At 39.6% G+C, this 14,367-nt stretch overlaps 2 protein-coding genes across 2 annotated transcripts; one reads left to right on the top strand and one right to left on the bottom strand.

Moving 5' to 3' along the window:
- The first annotated feature begins 664 nt into the window (after positions 1–664).
- On the top strand, positions 665–9,677 carry LOC127752883 (serine/threonine-protein kinase EDR1-like). The gene is made up of 13 exons (XM_052278321.1): positions 665–1,287; positions 3,392–3,808; positions 4,549–4,652; positions 4,816–6,014; positions 6,268–6,308; positions 6,465–6,533; positions 6,640–6,740; positions 7,101–7,179; positions 7,253–7,351; positions 7,418–7,486; positions 7,588–7,637; positions 8,781–8,957; positions 9,102–9,677. The coding sequence occupies exons 1-13, from the start codon at positions 898–900 to the stop codon at positions 9,229–9,231; spliced, it is 2,925 nt and encodes a 974-aa protein (XP_052134281.1). The 5' UTR covers positions 665–897; the 3' UTR covers positions 9,232–9,677.
- An 878-nt stretch (positions 9,678–10,555) lies between these two features.
- On the bottom strand, positions 10,556–13,305 carry LOC127752884 (uncharacterized). Its single transcript, XM_052278322.1, has 7 exons — positions 13,153–13,305; positions 13,013–13,057; positions 12,796–12,913; positions 11,751–11,810; positions 11,451–11,559; positions 11,145–11,370; positions 10,556–11,068 (listed from the first exon to the last, which is right to left on the bottom strand). The coding sequence occupies exons 1-7, from the start codon at positions 13,207–13,209 to the stop codon at positions 10,886–10,888; spliced, it is 798 nt and encodes a 265-aa protein (XP_052134282.1). The 5' UTR covers positions 13,210–13,305; the 3' UTR covers positions 10,556–10,885.
- Between the last annotated feature and the right edge of the window lie 1,062 nt (positions 13,306–14,367).

The raw sequence follows: 14,367 nt of genomic DNA, 5'->3' as shown, positions 1-14,367 counted from the left end.
TGTGCTACATTTCACTGAAATCTAATTTAAACTATCATCAGATGATGATATCGCTTGTAATCAACGAAACATAACGAGCCTTTGTTCGTCACAGCTACCGAACAAATATAGTTGCCCTGTACAATTTTGGAAGTTAAGTCAATAAACGAACGAAAGCCATGTATACGTAATAAAGCCATATAATATTATAAGAGATATACTACGTAAATATTGTCTAAGGACAAAATTATCTGCCACGCTCCACTAAAATCAAATATGAACTATGATAAGATGACGTTTGTCACCAACAAAGGAGGCGCTACCTTCTATTCCTCACCGGCTCACCGCTATCCTCTCTCCCACCGATGGACTGCTCGGTGTTCTCTCTTGCGTAAATGGCCTGCTCGGTGCTCTCTCTTGCGTCGATGGCCTGCTCGGTGCTCTCTCTTGCGTCGATGGCCTGCTCGGTTTTGGAACTAGCAAGTATGAACTAACCAGGGATGCAAAATCCATATCTAGATGAAGGCACATCTGTACCCCTGGACCTACCCCTATATATAGCACTCATGTTTGAGAGTAAAACCATTGCCTATCAAACAACAGAGTGTTTAAGTATCCTGGCATAAGCACAAGCAGGTCAGGAGGTACTTTGCACACTCTGTTCGCTGGTAAGCCGCGTTAGCGGGCGTTCGGTAGACAGTTTGTTTCTCTAATCACTTCCACAGCCTGTTTAGCACTCTAATCCCCGCCATTTTTGCTTAAACCCCCCTCCCTTTCCGCGTCTTCTCCGTTTCCACCCCATTTCGCTTCCCGATCACATCACCGAACGAGAGAGCTAGGAAGAGGAAGAAGAGGAAGGGGAGGAAATTTTCGAAACGCGAACCCTAGGGTTCGCGGTCGCGGTCGCGGGCGCGGGCGATGAAGATCCCGTTCGTGACCAAGTGGTCGCACCGGTCGCACGAGCCCGCCGCGCCGTCGAATCCGGCGGCGCAGCAGCAGCCGCCCCCGCCGTCCCCGGCGGGGGTGGGGGTGTCATCGGCCGCGGCGGCTGCGGTGGTGGAGGAGGCGGAGATGGAGACGGGAGGGGATGACTTCATCACGCAGGAGGAGGAGTACCAGATACAGCTGGCAATGGCGCTGTCGGCGTCGGCGTCGGTGTCGGCACCGAGCGGCGGCGGGGGCTCGGGGGACACGGAGGGGGAGCAGATCAGGAAGGCGAAGCTGATGAGCCTCGGGAGGGGCGACCTGGGCGCCGCCGCCGATCGTGGCGTGGGCGACTCCGCGGAGGCGCTCTCCCGCCGATACCGGGTGAGCTACTGAGCCTAATGTTAATTTCGCTGCATTAGTAGCTGGGTTTACAGAATGCTTGTGGTCCTTAAGATTGTTAGGGTGGCCTCAGGCCATTTCGTGTTGTAAATAGCATTTTGTGGGCACACTTCGCCACTAGGATATGCCTATGATGCATGCACAACACAATGGCTTAATGCATGGTCATTAAGGATTTTAAGGTAGGGTTCAGCTAGTTCAATGCTTTATAAAAAAGTTTTAACACTTTGGTTGATAATCTCAACAATTGGAGTGAAAAATTGAGTAGTGTGGACTGTGGAGTAGTGATGATCTTGGCAAAATATGGAAAATAAGGTTGTAGCTGAACCACACACTCATTTGCTCAGATGCTTGCACAGTGAGTTCATGGATACTCTGTTCTAATTTTGGCATGCTGTTAGTTTCTAAATAAGGCTGTTCTAGCCCTGCAAAAGGATTCTTACCTTGTAAAGGTAGCAAGACTGACCTTTAAATAAATTAAAAGGTTAGGCCAATATAACTGTCTGTTTACACAGATGATTCAGATTTGCAAATCTAGGTTCTGACACATTTATAACCAGTTCCTATATTACTTCACCATACATATTTTAGCAATGAAGAACAGTTTCATGGTTGAACTTGCACAACAACATTTAAGAAATATGCTAGTGGATACCTGTCCATATTATATAATGTAAAGAGGACCAAAACTTCTTAATTAAGAGCATTCATTAGGAAACTATTGGTCGGAATAAGTGGAAACAATATAATGCCTGCCAGAAGAGATCAAGAAGTCAATCCTGCTGGCCTCCTGATATCCACATTAGGCTTCATCACCATGGAAGCAACAATTATTTGAAAGGGAAAGTCAGAAGTCTGCTATGTGAATTCAAGACTATCAGACTATGTTAAAGTGTTTCTAGTTTTGTTATTTTATTTTGCGTCAGTAGCTTTTTAATAGGAAAATCTGGTACTTTTCACATGGTAGGTTTTTAGTTGGATTTGATGATCTTTAATCAACAAAATCTGAATCAAATGGTAATAGATTTCTCGATGTTGTTGGCAAATATCTAACTAGAAGGCCTGGTCTGTAGTTATAGGGGAGGATGTAATGTTCATATGTATTTGAGTTTCAATTCATAAAACCTGTAAAAGGCTACTTGCCTATAACTACTCAAATGTGGAGTAATCACTAGAAAATTGCATAAATGGACACATCGACACACAATATGCATGCAGGGGTTTATTTGTATTCATGTTATCAGAAGTGCGTTGCAAACCACTAGGCAGTAATATCCTGACGATTCATTAACCGATACATTCATACAAGATATGAATATTATTGGTATTTGCAATAACTACCTTCTATTTAGGGTTTATGGAACTTATATGAAAAGTTATCGGATAATTTTCTATTCTAATTACATGTTCATATACAGTCCAATTCGCTATCTTTTGAATCATCAAGACCAAATTTGTGTATAGTAAAATATGCAGCCACGCACAGACCATTTACTATGTCTTCAATTAATTATTTCAAAATTTAGATAAATAAATATGCTACTTTCTGGAATTAGTAGTTTTGAAATCCAAAATTGTAGATAAAAAAATCCACCTGATATATTTTATGGTTTTTTTTTATCCTATAATTCTAAATTTCTGGATATATACCAAGCTGTACTTGGCATTGAGTATTAATTGACCGTTTCATTATTTAATAATTCCAAAATTCGGAATTAATAATTATTTATTGACTTCACTTGGAGTCTCATTTTTAGTATTCTATTGGTTTAATAATTTCGAAATTTGGGATTAAATGTCGCAGTCGGTTTGGAGTCTTAATTTTAGGACACTATTGGTTTACAATATCTGCGAGTTGTATCTGTCATGAACTCTTTGTTTAATCTAAAACATTATGATCTGGTCCCACGATTCTTGGATGGACAGATCCCTTTGTTGTTCTCCAACTAACGTGCTAATTTCTTGGGGATGCTTAATTAGGGTACTTTTGAATGGAGGTTGTCCACCTCTGATTTCTTTATGTTTTGGCACTAGCTATTGCGATCTATTTAGTCCTATATCTAATCTGTATTCTAACTTCCTTTAGGACTATAACTTTCTTGACTACAATGAGAAAGTTATAGATGGGTTCTATGACATATTTGGACTTTCCGCGGAGTCGGCCAGGCAGGGAAAGATGCCATCGCTTGCAGAACTTCAGACCAGCATTGGAGATCTTGGCTTTGAAGTGATTGTGGTCGACCATAAGTTTGATAGTGCCTTGCAGGAGATGATGGAAGTAGCACAATGCTGCATGTTGGGCTGTCCTGATACTACAGTATTGGTGCGACGAATAGCTGAAGTTGTTGCAGGACATATGGGTGGTCCTGTGATAGATGCAACTGAAATGTTTACGAAATGGTTGGGCAAAAGCATTGAGCAGAGGACATCACATCAGACAAGCCTGCTGCCTATAGGCCGCATTGACATAGGCTTGTCTCGGCATCGTGCCTTACTTTTCAAGGTCAGGTCTCTCCCTTTCCGCAGATGTGTGGAGTGGCAACTACCAACTTTTCAATTGATTTATTGGTTAACATGCCTATTCCACCAAAAAGAAAAATCTAAACCATATTTTTTGCATTGATGATCGGCAATTTGCTGAGGATGTGGAACACTATCTTATATACATATTTTTATCAACATATTGCATCATCTTATCAGTATGTTTGGATCTTGTAAACTGTTTACTGTCTTACCTTCTCTCATGTGTTGGTGCATCTTATGTATTCTGCCATACTGCCCAGTACAGTGGATTAGACTGTGAGACTGTCCCATCAATGCCCAAAATGCAGTACCAGTTCGTATGTTATAAGTAAAGTGCACTGTTGCTCTCTAAACTTACACATGAACTTTTGGGTCTTGAAACTCTAGGATTGCACATTTATGCCCTGATACTAGTATAAGTGGGTCAATAAAGGTTCAGATCCTTCTTAAGTGATAATTATAGATGATGTGATACCTAGCATTGATCTTGGCAGTACTTTGCAAGCACTATGTAGACAGGCTTGTAAATATCTTGATGTTTAAAGCAATAATTATTTATCAATGCTTAGTATGATGTGTGAATGAAATCAACATTAGATAGCCAAATCTGACGAGAGAACATATAATGCTTTTGCATAATTATGAAATCCTTTCCACATGTCTTCGCAGTTAGCTTACAATCATAACATGCTCTCTCAGTTCTTATGCATTTTCATGCAGATTCTTGCTGACAGTGTTGGTATTCCATGCAAGCTGGTTAAAGGGAGCCATTACACTGGTGTTGAAGATGATGCTATTAACATTGTAAAGATGAATAACGAAAGGTATTTCCATGTCTAGGCATTATTAGTTGTTCATGGAATCACATTTCTACTATCTAATAATCTGTAAATTTCTTATTCATCCATTTTTACTTTAAATGTTATACTTCAATTTGTTTCTTACCCACTTTTTTTTTTAAAATCTTTTTTCTGTGTTGTACTGTAGGGAATTTTTGGTTGATGTTATGGCTGCCCCAGGAACACTCATTCCAGCAGATGTCTTTATTTCAAAGGGTACTCCATTCAACTTGACTAAACCGTTGGTGCAGAATCAGGTGGTTGAATTGGCAAGTAACATTGAAAATGACCCAAGTGCAGCTCATTCTGAGCATGTAGGCAACCGATTGCATATGTTTGGCAATGGTAATTCGTTGTCAGAAAATCAATCAGGGTGTGAAAAAACCATGATAGCTGGAAGTGAGGTTAGTCAACTCTGGACATTGGCACCTCAGATGCAATCTGATCAACAATCAACTTCTGCTGGCGCACATTCAATGCAGAAAGAGGACTTGAAATTAACTCCAGACTCTCAAGAAAATGAAGAGTCTAAAAAGCAAATTTCAGAGACTGATTCTTTCAGGGGTATTGAACCGGGTAAAAGTTCATTGGCATTCAAGGGATTAAACAATAGAAATAATGAATATCAAAGGCGTAGAGAGAATATAGCTCCAGCACCTGGAAGATCTCAACAACCATTGGTGATGAAAAACTGGTCAGCTTGTAATGACATTTCTAACAAGCAATACAATATTGCTGAGGGGTTAGTTCGTCGGAGAAACACTAGCGACAATGCTGCATCGTCATCTCAGTTGGCCTGGTCAACTGCAAAGCATTACAATCCCAATGGCAGAGAGCGTAATGATAGGTTATGTGCAGCACCAGGTCGTAATTATGACAATAGAAAAGTTGGTGCCTCAACTACGGCAACAGCTTCTGCCACTGGAGAACGCCTGGATAGACCAAACCTGGCACCTGTTCATTACTATGATGACAAACCGAATGGTATCTCTTCAGTGAATGCAGCTTCTACATCTGGAATCGTGAAGGTTGCAGAAAAGGGCCCTCATGATCTGGAAAAAGTTCCCATCTATTCTAGATTTGACAGTCAAATCTATAGTAGTATGCAAGGGTATTCTCCAGAAGTGAAGGAGAACAAGGAAAACTATGATAGGCATGACAACATGAGGTTACATCCTGATCCAAGAAGGTCCCCTCTAGACAGATTCATGGACACATCAAGGCAGAACTCAGAATCTGTTTCTCCACCCCAAGCTGGGTCAAGCACCGTTGACATGGTGTTGGGCGAAGTTTCTGAATGTGAAATCCTCTGGGAGGATCTTCTAATTGGTGAAAGGATTGGCCTAGGTACACAACTGTTCTTTTGTTTTATCTGTAATATACTAATTCACTCATTGAGCTGATTGTAGGTTGCACTATCCCTTGTCATAAAATGTAAGAAATATTCACTAGCATTACTGCAAAAAATAATTTTTAAAAAATTGCACTGTTATCCTATCATAAGCATGTGTTTTTGGAGTTTCTTTTGTGCATTAGGAGCTCTTGTGTTGCTATATCTTTAAATGTATGACAATTAAAAGAGTTTCCTTGTAATTTGTAGGTTCGTATGGAGAAGTATACCATGCCGATTGGAATGGAACTGTAAGTGCACCTATGTCAAAGAATGGTCTATGTCTGTGATGTACTCAGGGATCCGCTATCAAATAATTTTGATGGAGCCCCTTCCTGATATTAAGAAAGTTCTTTTGATATCAACTGATCATTATAATGAAAACGTGACATTTTACTTATTTACAGGAAGTGGCTGTAAAGAAGTTTTTGGATCAAGAGTTCTATGGTGATGCTTTGGCTGAATTTCGTTGCGAGGTATGTGAACATTTTATGATTTTGATTTTTCACAAACTTAATGTTATATTATTACTGTTATTTCTGCTTGTAGTCCCTGAATCATTTGATAATTCTCTTTTAATAGGTGAGGATTATGCGCCGGCTTCGTCATCCAAATATTGTACTCTTTATGGGTGCAGTAACACGGCCTCCACACTTGTCCATTGTATCAGAATACCTTCCTAGGTATAGCAAGTTTGTGTTTTCAAATAAAGTAGGTCATAACATGTGTAGTCAGTCCAAATGACACCAGCTATAGCCGTACAGAACTACAGAAGTAGTAATGCAGTGTTGCATTCATGACTAAAACTAAATGAAAAGATGCTCATTATGATACCTGTATTAAACACGAGTTGTTATTGCTGACTAGCTTTAAAAAAATGGGGGCTATACTATATGAATGTTCAAATTTTCACAGACAAAGTGCTCTGTTAGGTTAGGCTAGACCTGTTAACATGAGTGTTATGGCATTTTTTTTTTGTCAGTATTGGATCAAATGGTTCGTGTTTCAGCAATGACTTTAATCAAATTGTTATTTCTTTTTAGGGGAAGCTTGTATACGATTATTCATCGCCCTGATTGCCAAATTGATGAGAAGCGCAGGATTAAAATGGCCCTTGATGTGGTAATGGTTGGATTCTGTATTTTCAATTTTATCATCATGTGCATGCCCTTATTATGATTTATTCACTCTGCAGGCCAGAGGCATGAATTGTCTTCATACTAGTGTACCGACAATTGTTCATCGTGATCTAAAATCACCAAACTTGCTGGTTGACAATAATTGGACCGTTAAGGTATCTATCTGCTTTTGAGAACCAAAGCCTGAAAGCTTCTTGTTAGCTAACAAATTACATTTACAGGTCTGTGATTTTGGACTTTCACGTTTGAAGCACGGTACATTTTTGTCATCCAAATCCACTGCAGGGACTGTAAGTAATTGGCATTCCGACTAGAATGATTCTTTCCTCTTAAAGTTGTCGAAAGCTTCATGTACCCTGTCTTAAAATTTATGGCTTCCCCCTCTTAACAGCCTGAGTGGATGGCACCAGAGGTATTAAGGAATGAGCAGTCAAATGAGAAGTAAGTGATTTTTAACACCATTTTCAATTGTTTTTATTTGCTACTACCTCCATCCCAAAATATAAGAAGTTTTGGGGTTGGACACCGGTATTAAGAAAATAGGTGAAATTAAATAGGGGAATGTTGCGATTAGTTGAAAAGAGGAAGTAGGTGGAGAAATTAAAAGATAAAATGTTGTTATTGGTTGAGAAGTGAATCTAGATGGAGAAGTTATGTTTTATGACAAATTTTAAATGCTAGAAGCTGTTATATTTTTGGATGGAGGGAATATTTTTCTGCTTAGGATTTACTGTAACAAATTTCCTGTACTTCATACATGTTTTAGCCGAGCTTAAATTTCACTCTCTACCTAATGAGGTTTATTCTATAGACTAATGCAAGCAGTTATTTGACCTATATGGATAAGATACCTTGTCCGAGTAGATAAGCCATCACAGAAGTTAGGCTTAATTGAATATAATCTATTCTGCGATGTCTCTATGTGGAGCATTTTGTGGTTAATTGATAATTGATTATATTTTTTTTAGCTTCGTGTGACGTATCCTAGCTTCTAGAACCCGTACCATCTATGTCATTCATTTTCATTGAAATTGAAATAGGATATTGGCAACCTATACATAATACAAGCTGGATAGAAATGTAATATGGCAGGCTTTGTGGATTATGCGGAGCTGCTAATAAGAATGACAACAATTTGAATTTTTAGTTTAATTACATCTACCATGGAATGTTCTGAAATTCATTTACTTCATCCCTGGTGCCTGTCATGTCAATGCCAAGGAGGGTGATGAATTTGAAATGTCATGCAACATGATTGTGCTCCATTTTCTCATACTGACTGAACCCTCTATCCAGATGGCTGAGGGTGCCATTGAATGGTGTGACTGCGGCACATGATTCTATTCCTGCTGCACATAGTAAAAACCATTACTAAATATCAATTACAAAACACCTTTTATTGTCTTGTAGAGATCACATCTGTCCTATGCATTGGCATTATCTTTTTTTAGAGAAAAGGCTCCATTGGCATTATCTTATTCTCTCTGAAGAATTCAAGTTGAATTTCTCCCCGGCCTTTATTTCTGTTGGCACACTAGACAACACATTGACAACTGCAGCTAATCGTCGTTGAGAGTTTTGCAGGTGTGATGTTTACAGCTTTGGTGTCATCTTATGGGAACTAGCAACACTACAAATGCCATGGAGTGGCATGAACCCCATGCAAGTTGTGGGTGCAGTTGGTTTCCAGGATAGACGGCTTGATATCCCCATGGAGGTTGATCCTCTAGTTGCATCTATTATACAGGACTGCTGGCAGAAGTGAGTTTTTATTAAAAAAAGACATGAAGGCTTATTTAAGTGTTTTGGTTAGGAGGGATATGAAGCCTTCTATTCTTTGTTGTTAACTTTACATTGCAGTTGTACTAATACATGATTTATCTCTGTTACCATTTTCACTTTCAGGGATCCAAACTTGCGCCCTTCTTTTAGCCAGCTAACTAGCTATCTGAAGACATTGCAAAGGCTAGTAATCCCTTGTCATCAGGAGACAGCGGGCTCCTATGTACCGCAAGAAATATCGTTATACCGGTGAAACTCTACCCATGAGGTCGTCATACAGCAACTGTGAATAAAGAGCAATTGTGATTTTGCCGTTACATTTGGGCTCAATAGTCTGCAAAGGCATGGCTTGGTTTAGAGCCCCAGTTCCTGTCCAGATAGCAGTCATCCTGCTGTTGCAAGATAAAAAGGCTTGGCAGCGGAGTATGTGTACAGTATAGGTCGATCAGATAAACAGTCGGAGAAGAAAATCAAATGTCACCTGTTTCCTTTTTCTTTTTCATGTGCCCCCCATCCCCATTGTGTCGTCTGAACTGTGGAGAATCCCCAAAAAAAAATGAAAGAAGAAAAATGTGTAACTGTATGGACGAGTTTATCTTATAAAGAAGTTAATAGTCTGGAATATTGTGCATATCGCGTGCCTGATTGGTGGCGGCTATGTTTGAGAAATAGATGTTGCTAGTATATCCTTGGAGTAAATTGAATCGTCAGTACACGAACTTGTCAGGTAGTGCAATCTAGTATATGAACTTGTAAAATGCTCACTTTGGTATATGAACTTGTCTGGTGCGTGCGGAGGAAAGCGAAAAGGACACTACATGGCTAATCTTATTGATTTAGAGGCCGATTAGAATACTATGTAAACATATATATGAGAGAAGGTTGCTATTAGATATATACCTCTTCAATAAAATATGGCTAATCTTATTGATTTAGGGCTGATTAGGATACTATGTGAACATATATCTGAGAAGATTGCTATTAGACATACACCTCTTCAATAAAAAATAGAGTAGGATATAGCGATAGTAGAAAAAGATTAAAAAACCAAGCAATGATATAAGGGTTAGAAATATACCAAATTCATCTTTTCCATGATGAAAGATAAAACTAGAGACCAAATTTATAAATATTGCATGTCTTATGCATATTTACTGCACGTATGCACGTCATATCTTAATCAACATCAGCTTCGTAAAATTAACATTGCCAAGTTATTTTTATCTTCGTTTGCACTAACTAGATAAGTTCGTGTACTGAAACAAGCATTTTACAAGTTTATGTACTAAATTGCACCCAACTAACACCCAACTAACAAGTTTATGTACTACTAATGCAATTTACTCATATCACTCATATCGTTCATTTACAGCAGGCCGAAAAGCGCTCGTATTTTATCGCCTTCTCAGAGTATAGCATCATGCTGCATGCCCAAGTTTCAGATGTTCATGTTTAATCAACACCTTGCCCTCACTGTCCCATGGTAATCACAGGGGCAATTTCTTGAACAGTTTTATATCGACCCATCCAGCATGAAGCATTTTTCAACCAGGAAAAGAACAAAGGTAAACACATGCTTCAGTTGAACTAGAAGGCTGTAATGCGTAAATGCACCAGCGCAGAACTGCAGACGGGCACATTAGGTTTCAGGCAATTTGCAACGATCAAATTGCAACCCCATATACACATGTTTTTGGAGAAGTTGAACGCTAAAATGCGCCAAACAGAAACTTCCCAGACATGGCAGAAACATCAAACATCCCTATGAAATTCATTTTGCTCGTGGACGCTAATATTCATCCCAGAAAACCTACTCCTATCGGTTGCCTGCGACTGGAAGTCCGATGGATAATCCTACCAGCATTCACAATTTCATACCTCTCAGTCTCTGATATATGTATCGCAAATCATTGGGCAGAAACTTTGTCAGTGTGTCGATGATGATGCCGGTGACTTCTTCTATGAGCTCGCACCTCCCTTCTCTTCACAATAGTACCCGTGTTCTCCGCAGACTTCTTGTTTTCTATGTCGCCGTCTGGAGAACCAAGTATACAAGCCAGTGGATCCTCCATGAGGTCTCCAAATGATCTCTGCAAACATAGACATGAAAAAAGTTTAATCATCTTGCAGGGAGTTACGAAAATTTGGATTCTGGACACAACTTACAGTGTTTGTAGTTCTGTGTCCAGAAATTGAACCAGACCCATTACTTGAGTTCTTAACTTCGATCTCCTTCACCCTTTCCATAAAAGTGCTGTCAACATAAGTATGGCGTAGACGCCACCTGAAAAGTGGCATATCTTGATACTGATCACTAAACAGATGCTCAGCAAAGAAGTGTTGTTTTACAGCTTCAACCAGTGTCTTTTCATCATTATGCTTAGTAAGTATTCTGTTAATGAAACAAGTAGTTAGTTGGAGCACCTGATACACTATCAAATCATATTATTTGATTTATTTCACAGCACATACATGTTAGCTAGCTCCATCTTCATGCGCTCTTCTCCACCTTCCAAAATGAAAATAGGACTTGCTTGCAAGGCAGTATAATATGCAAACTTTCCAACAATCCATGCACTGCCTGGAACATGACAAGCATTATCAACGGAGAATATAAAAATAGAACATAATACAAATAAAAAAGAGTCGATCCATCAAATATTTTTGTAGGTTGTGACCAAGGTTCATTCTGAGTTGATTTTACAATATATTGCAAGTTTAAATGTATAAACAAGAGTCACTACAAGATCCAAAAAAGGCCTTGAGATTTACCAGCAGCCATGCCAATTCTTGGTATCCGAGGAAGAGGTGGATTGCCTAATAATTTCGCTCCTGCACAACAGAATATAGGTAAGGAATCATGTGTTTTGTACCTAAAGCAAGCCCTTCAACTGCAAGGGTACTCAATAATGATAGTTTTTCAACTTTAATTTTTATGAAATTGATTCTATTCAAACTTTTTCAACTTTAATTTTTATGAAATTGATTCTATTCAAACTAAACTGTTAGAAAAACATGACTACACAGCATATGTTCAACACCCAGTGAACCCAAATATTAATACAAAGCTGAAATATGTCATAAACTAAGCCAGAATGCTTCATACACATTTAGATAGACATATAACCCCATCATTATCACCGTGAAAAACATAATTGATAATAATAAAAACAACACCACGTCTGGTGCAGAACTTATGGAAGATGTTTGGATAAATGACAGTACTGATAAATTGGCTTGGCTAGAACAAAGGAACAGTAGAATTTCTTCCATTTCAGTTAGATAAACTGTTCATCAGACAGAATGATTATTTAGAAAGTGAAAATGCTACTGTTTTCTTCAAAGAGAGTAAATTATCACGTTCAACTAGTATTGTTGTTTTGAGTTTTGATATAGCACAAACATTTTCTAGGTGAAATTTTAACCATATTTATAATTTTATATTCAATTTGGACATATAATTTCCAAGACTAAAATCGTTCAGATGGCTTGAATTTATGAACTAACCTACATAATACCACAAAATGAACAGCATTTATAGACATGATCTTAATATCCATCCCAACCTTGCATGAAAAAGACATCACTGGAGATTACCCATTCCAATCCAAAATATCATTTAGCAATAGCTAAAGGAGACATCCACTGTACACAATTAGATGGTCAGTCTACTCAAATTCTATCGTCTTCATGTAGAATTCGACGTGCCAATTGGTGTCTCCTACCGACACCAGACATACTACTTATTTTCTCATTTACAGCTACCACAAAAATAATGGCATCACATCACAGATTCACAGGTTGAGCGCGCGCTCACCGACACCGAGAACATGATACCCGACTAAAGCGGACGTCGCGGTGGCGAAGGCCTTGCACAGGACCGCGGTCACCTTACTTGCATAGATCTTGACCTCCTCACCCTGGGTCATGTCGCCCTACAGCACCAGAAATCTTACTCAGCCACGCAAAAAACCCCCCACACAATCCACCAAAACCGGAACAAGAACAAGAATCTCCTGTTCCTGAAAAAAAACCTTGGCCCGAAGCGATTCCTCCAGGTCGAGAATCACGGGGGTCTCCTGCAAACACACATCGGGAAGAAAAGAATCCATCAAATCCGATCGGTTCTCACGCACCGGACGAAAGAGGAGGAGGAGACACGGGACGGCCAAACCTTGCCTCGTAGGAGGGCGGAGACCTCCTTCAGCACCTGCACCTGCTGCATCACCATCGCCGCGGTCTCGTCCCCTCCTCTCTCTCTCTCCCCTCCCTTCGCCTTGCGAGGCGTGCGGAATGGGGGAGAAGAGAAGCGGCGGAGATCACACGAGGACGAAGGGTAATTCGGGATCGGCGTCGGAGCGGCGAAATGGGCCGAAAGGCCCATATTCCGGTGCTCCGCGGGCCAAAGGTTGGGCCGGAAACATCGAGGCCCACTAGGATATCGGCCCATGTGTAGATCTGCAAGCATGTGAAGTGGCCTTGTTCGGAACGGGATTGGAGAAAGTTTACTTTAGGTCCTCACTAGAAAAGGCGTGTGGCTTTGCCACCCGTGGTACAGTGAGCCTGGCCCATTGGGTCCAATTGGTAGTAACAATTAAATAGAGGGACAACGAGAGGAAAAGTTTCTTCTTTTCTACGGAGAAAAACACATAGGCAATATTTGGTAAATGGCAAAGGGAAATGATTCCCGCCCATCTTCAAATCATAGCCATTCATTCTCTTTTTTCCATTTAATCTAAAGACTTCATTCATTTCCCAATCACAACCCCACCCCCCATTTCCCATTATCCAAACACACCCATGAAGAAAACATATAGGAATATGAAACATAGGATTGCGGATACATAACAGAAGAATACAAAGTATAAAATACATGAACTGTAAAAGGATAGATGTTTGGAACAATGAAATTTTAGTTGGTGATTTGATTACATCCATTATATTTTCTCTTTTAATCCCTAACCAAAGTATGCATTGTTAGTTCTTTACTCCTCTGGTAAGAGGCAGCAATAGCTATCTGAGCTTTGCCAGACATACAGTGGCAACGCAATAATTCAAGCGAGTTTGGACTGCTGTGTTTCGTAGGAAAAATAAAGATAGAGAGATTTCGTTGGATGTTTGATTTCCTGTGATTTTGCCCCAAACCATAGGAATGGGAACCTTTTATTGCACTTTTCCTTTTCTCAATTCCTCCATTCCAAACACTGCTACAGTGAATTGTTTTTTTTTTAAGGTTTTGGAATCCTTTGATTTTTTTCCTCTATATTTTCTTCAATCCAAACAAGGCCAAACGGCTTCTTCGGATTAGAGAATTTTCACACGATTTCCAAGAAATATTATGGAGGGAATACGTGGAAACCAATTGCAGAAAAATCAAAGGAATGTTTTC

The sequence above is a fragment of the Oryza glaberrima genome, chromosome 10 (genome assembly GCF_000147395.1).
Source record: "Oryza glaberrima chromosome 10, OglaRS2, whole genome shotgun sequence".
Classification (NCBI taxonomy): domain Eukaryota; kingdom Viridiplantae; phylum Streptophyta; class Magnoliopsida; order Poales; family Poaceae; genus Oryza; species Oryza glaberrima.
The sequence above is the reverse complement of the archived record's forward strand: the minus strand, read 5'-3'. Positions and strand labels throughout refer to the sequence as shown.

Coding starts and splice junctions, on each gene's coding strand:
- LOC127752884 (XM_052278322.1), bottom strand. CDS start 13,209: ATGGTGATGCAGCAGGTGCAGGTGCTGAAGGAGGTCTCCGCCCTCCTA. Junction 12,914..13,012: donor AGGAATCGCTTCGGGCCAAG/GTTTTTTTTCAG, acceptor CTGGTGCTGTAG/GGCGACATGACCCAGGGTGA. Junction 11,811..12,795: donor GTATCATGTTCTCGGTGTCG/GTGAGCGCGCGC, acceptor TCTGTTGTGCAG/GAGCGAAATTATTAGGCAAT.
- LOC127752883 (XM_052278321.1), top strand. CDS start 898: ATGAAGATCCCGTTCGTGACCAAGTGGTCGCACCGGTCGCACGAGCCC. Junction 4,653..4,815: donor GTAAAGATGAATAACGAAAG/GTATTTCCATGT, acceptor GTTGTACTGTAG/GGAATTTTTGGTTGATGTTA. Junction 7,352..7,417: donor ACAATAATTGGACCGTTAAG/GTATCTATCTGC, acceptor TTACATTTACAG/GTCTGTGATTTTGGACTTTC.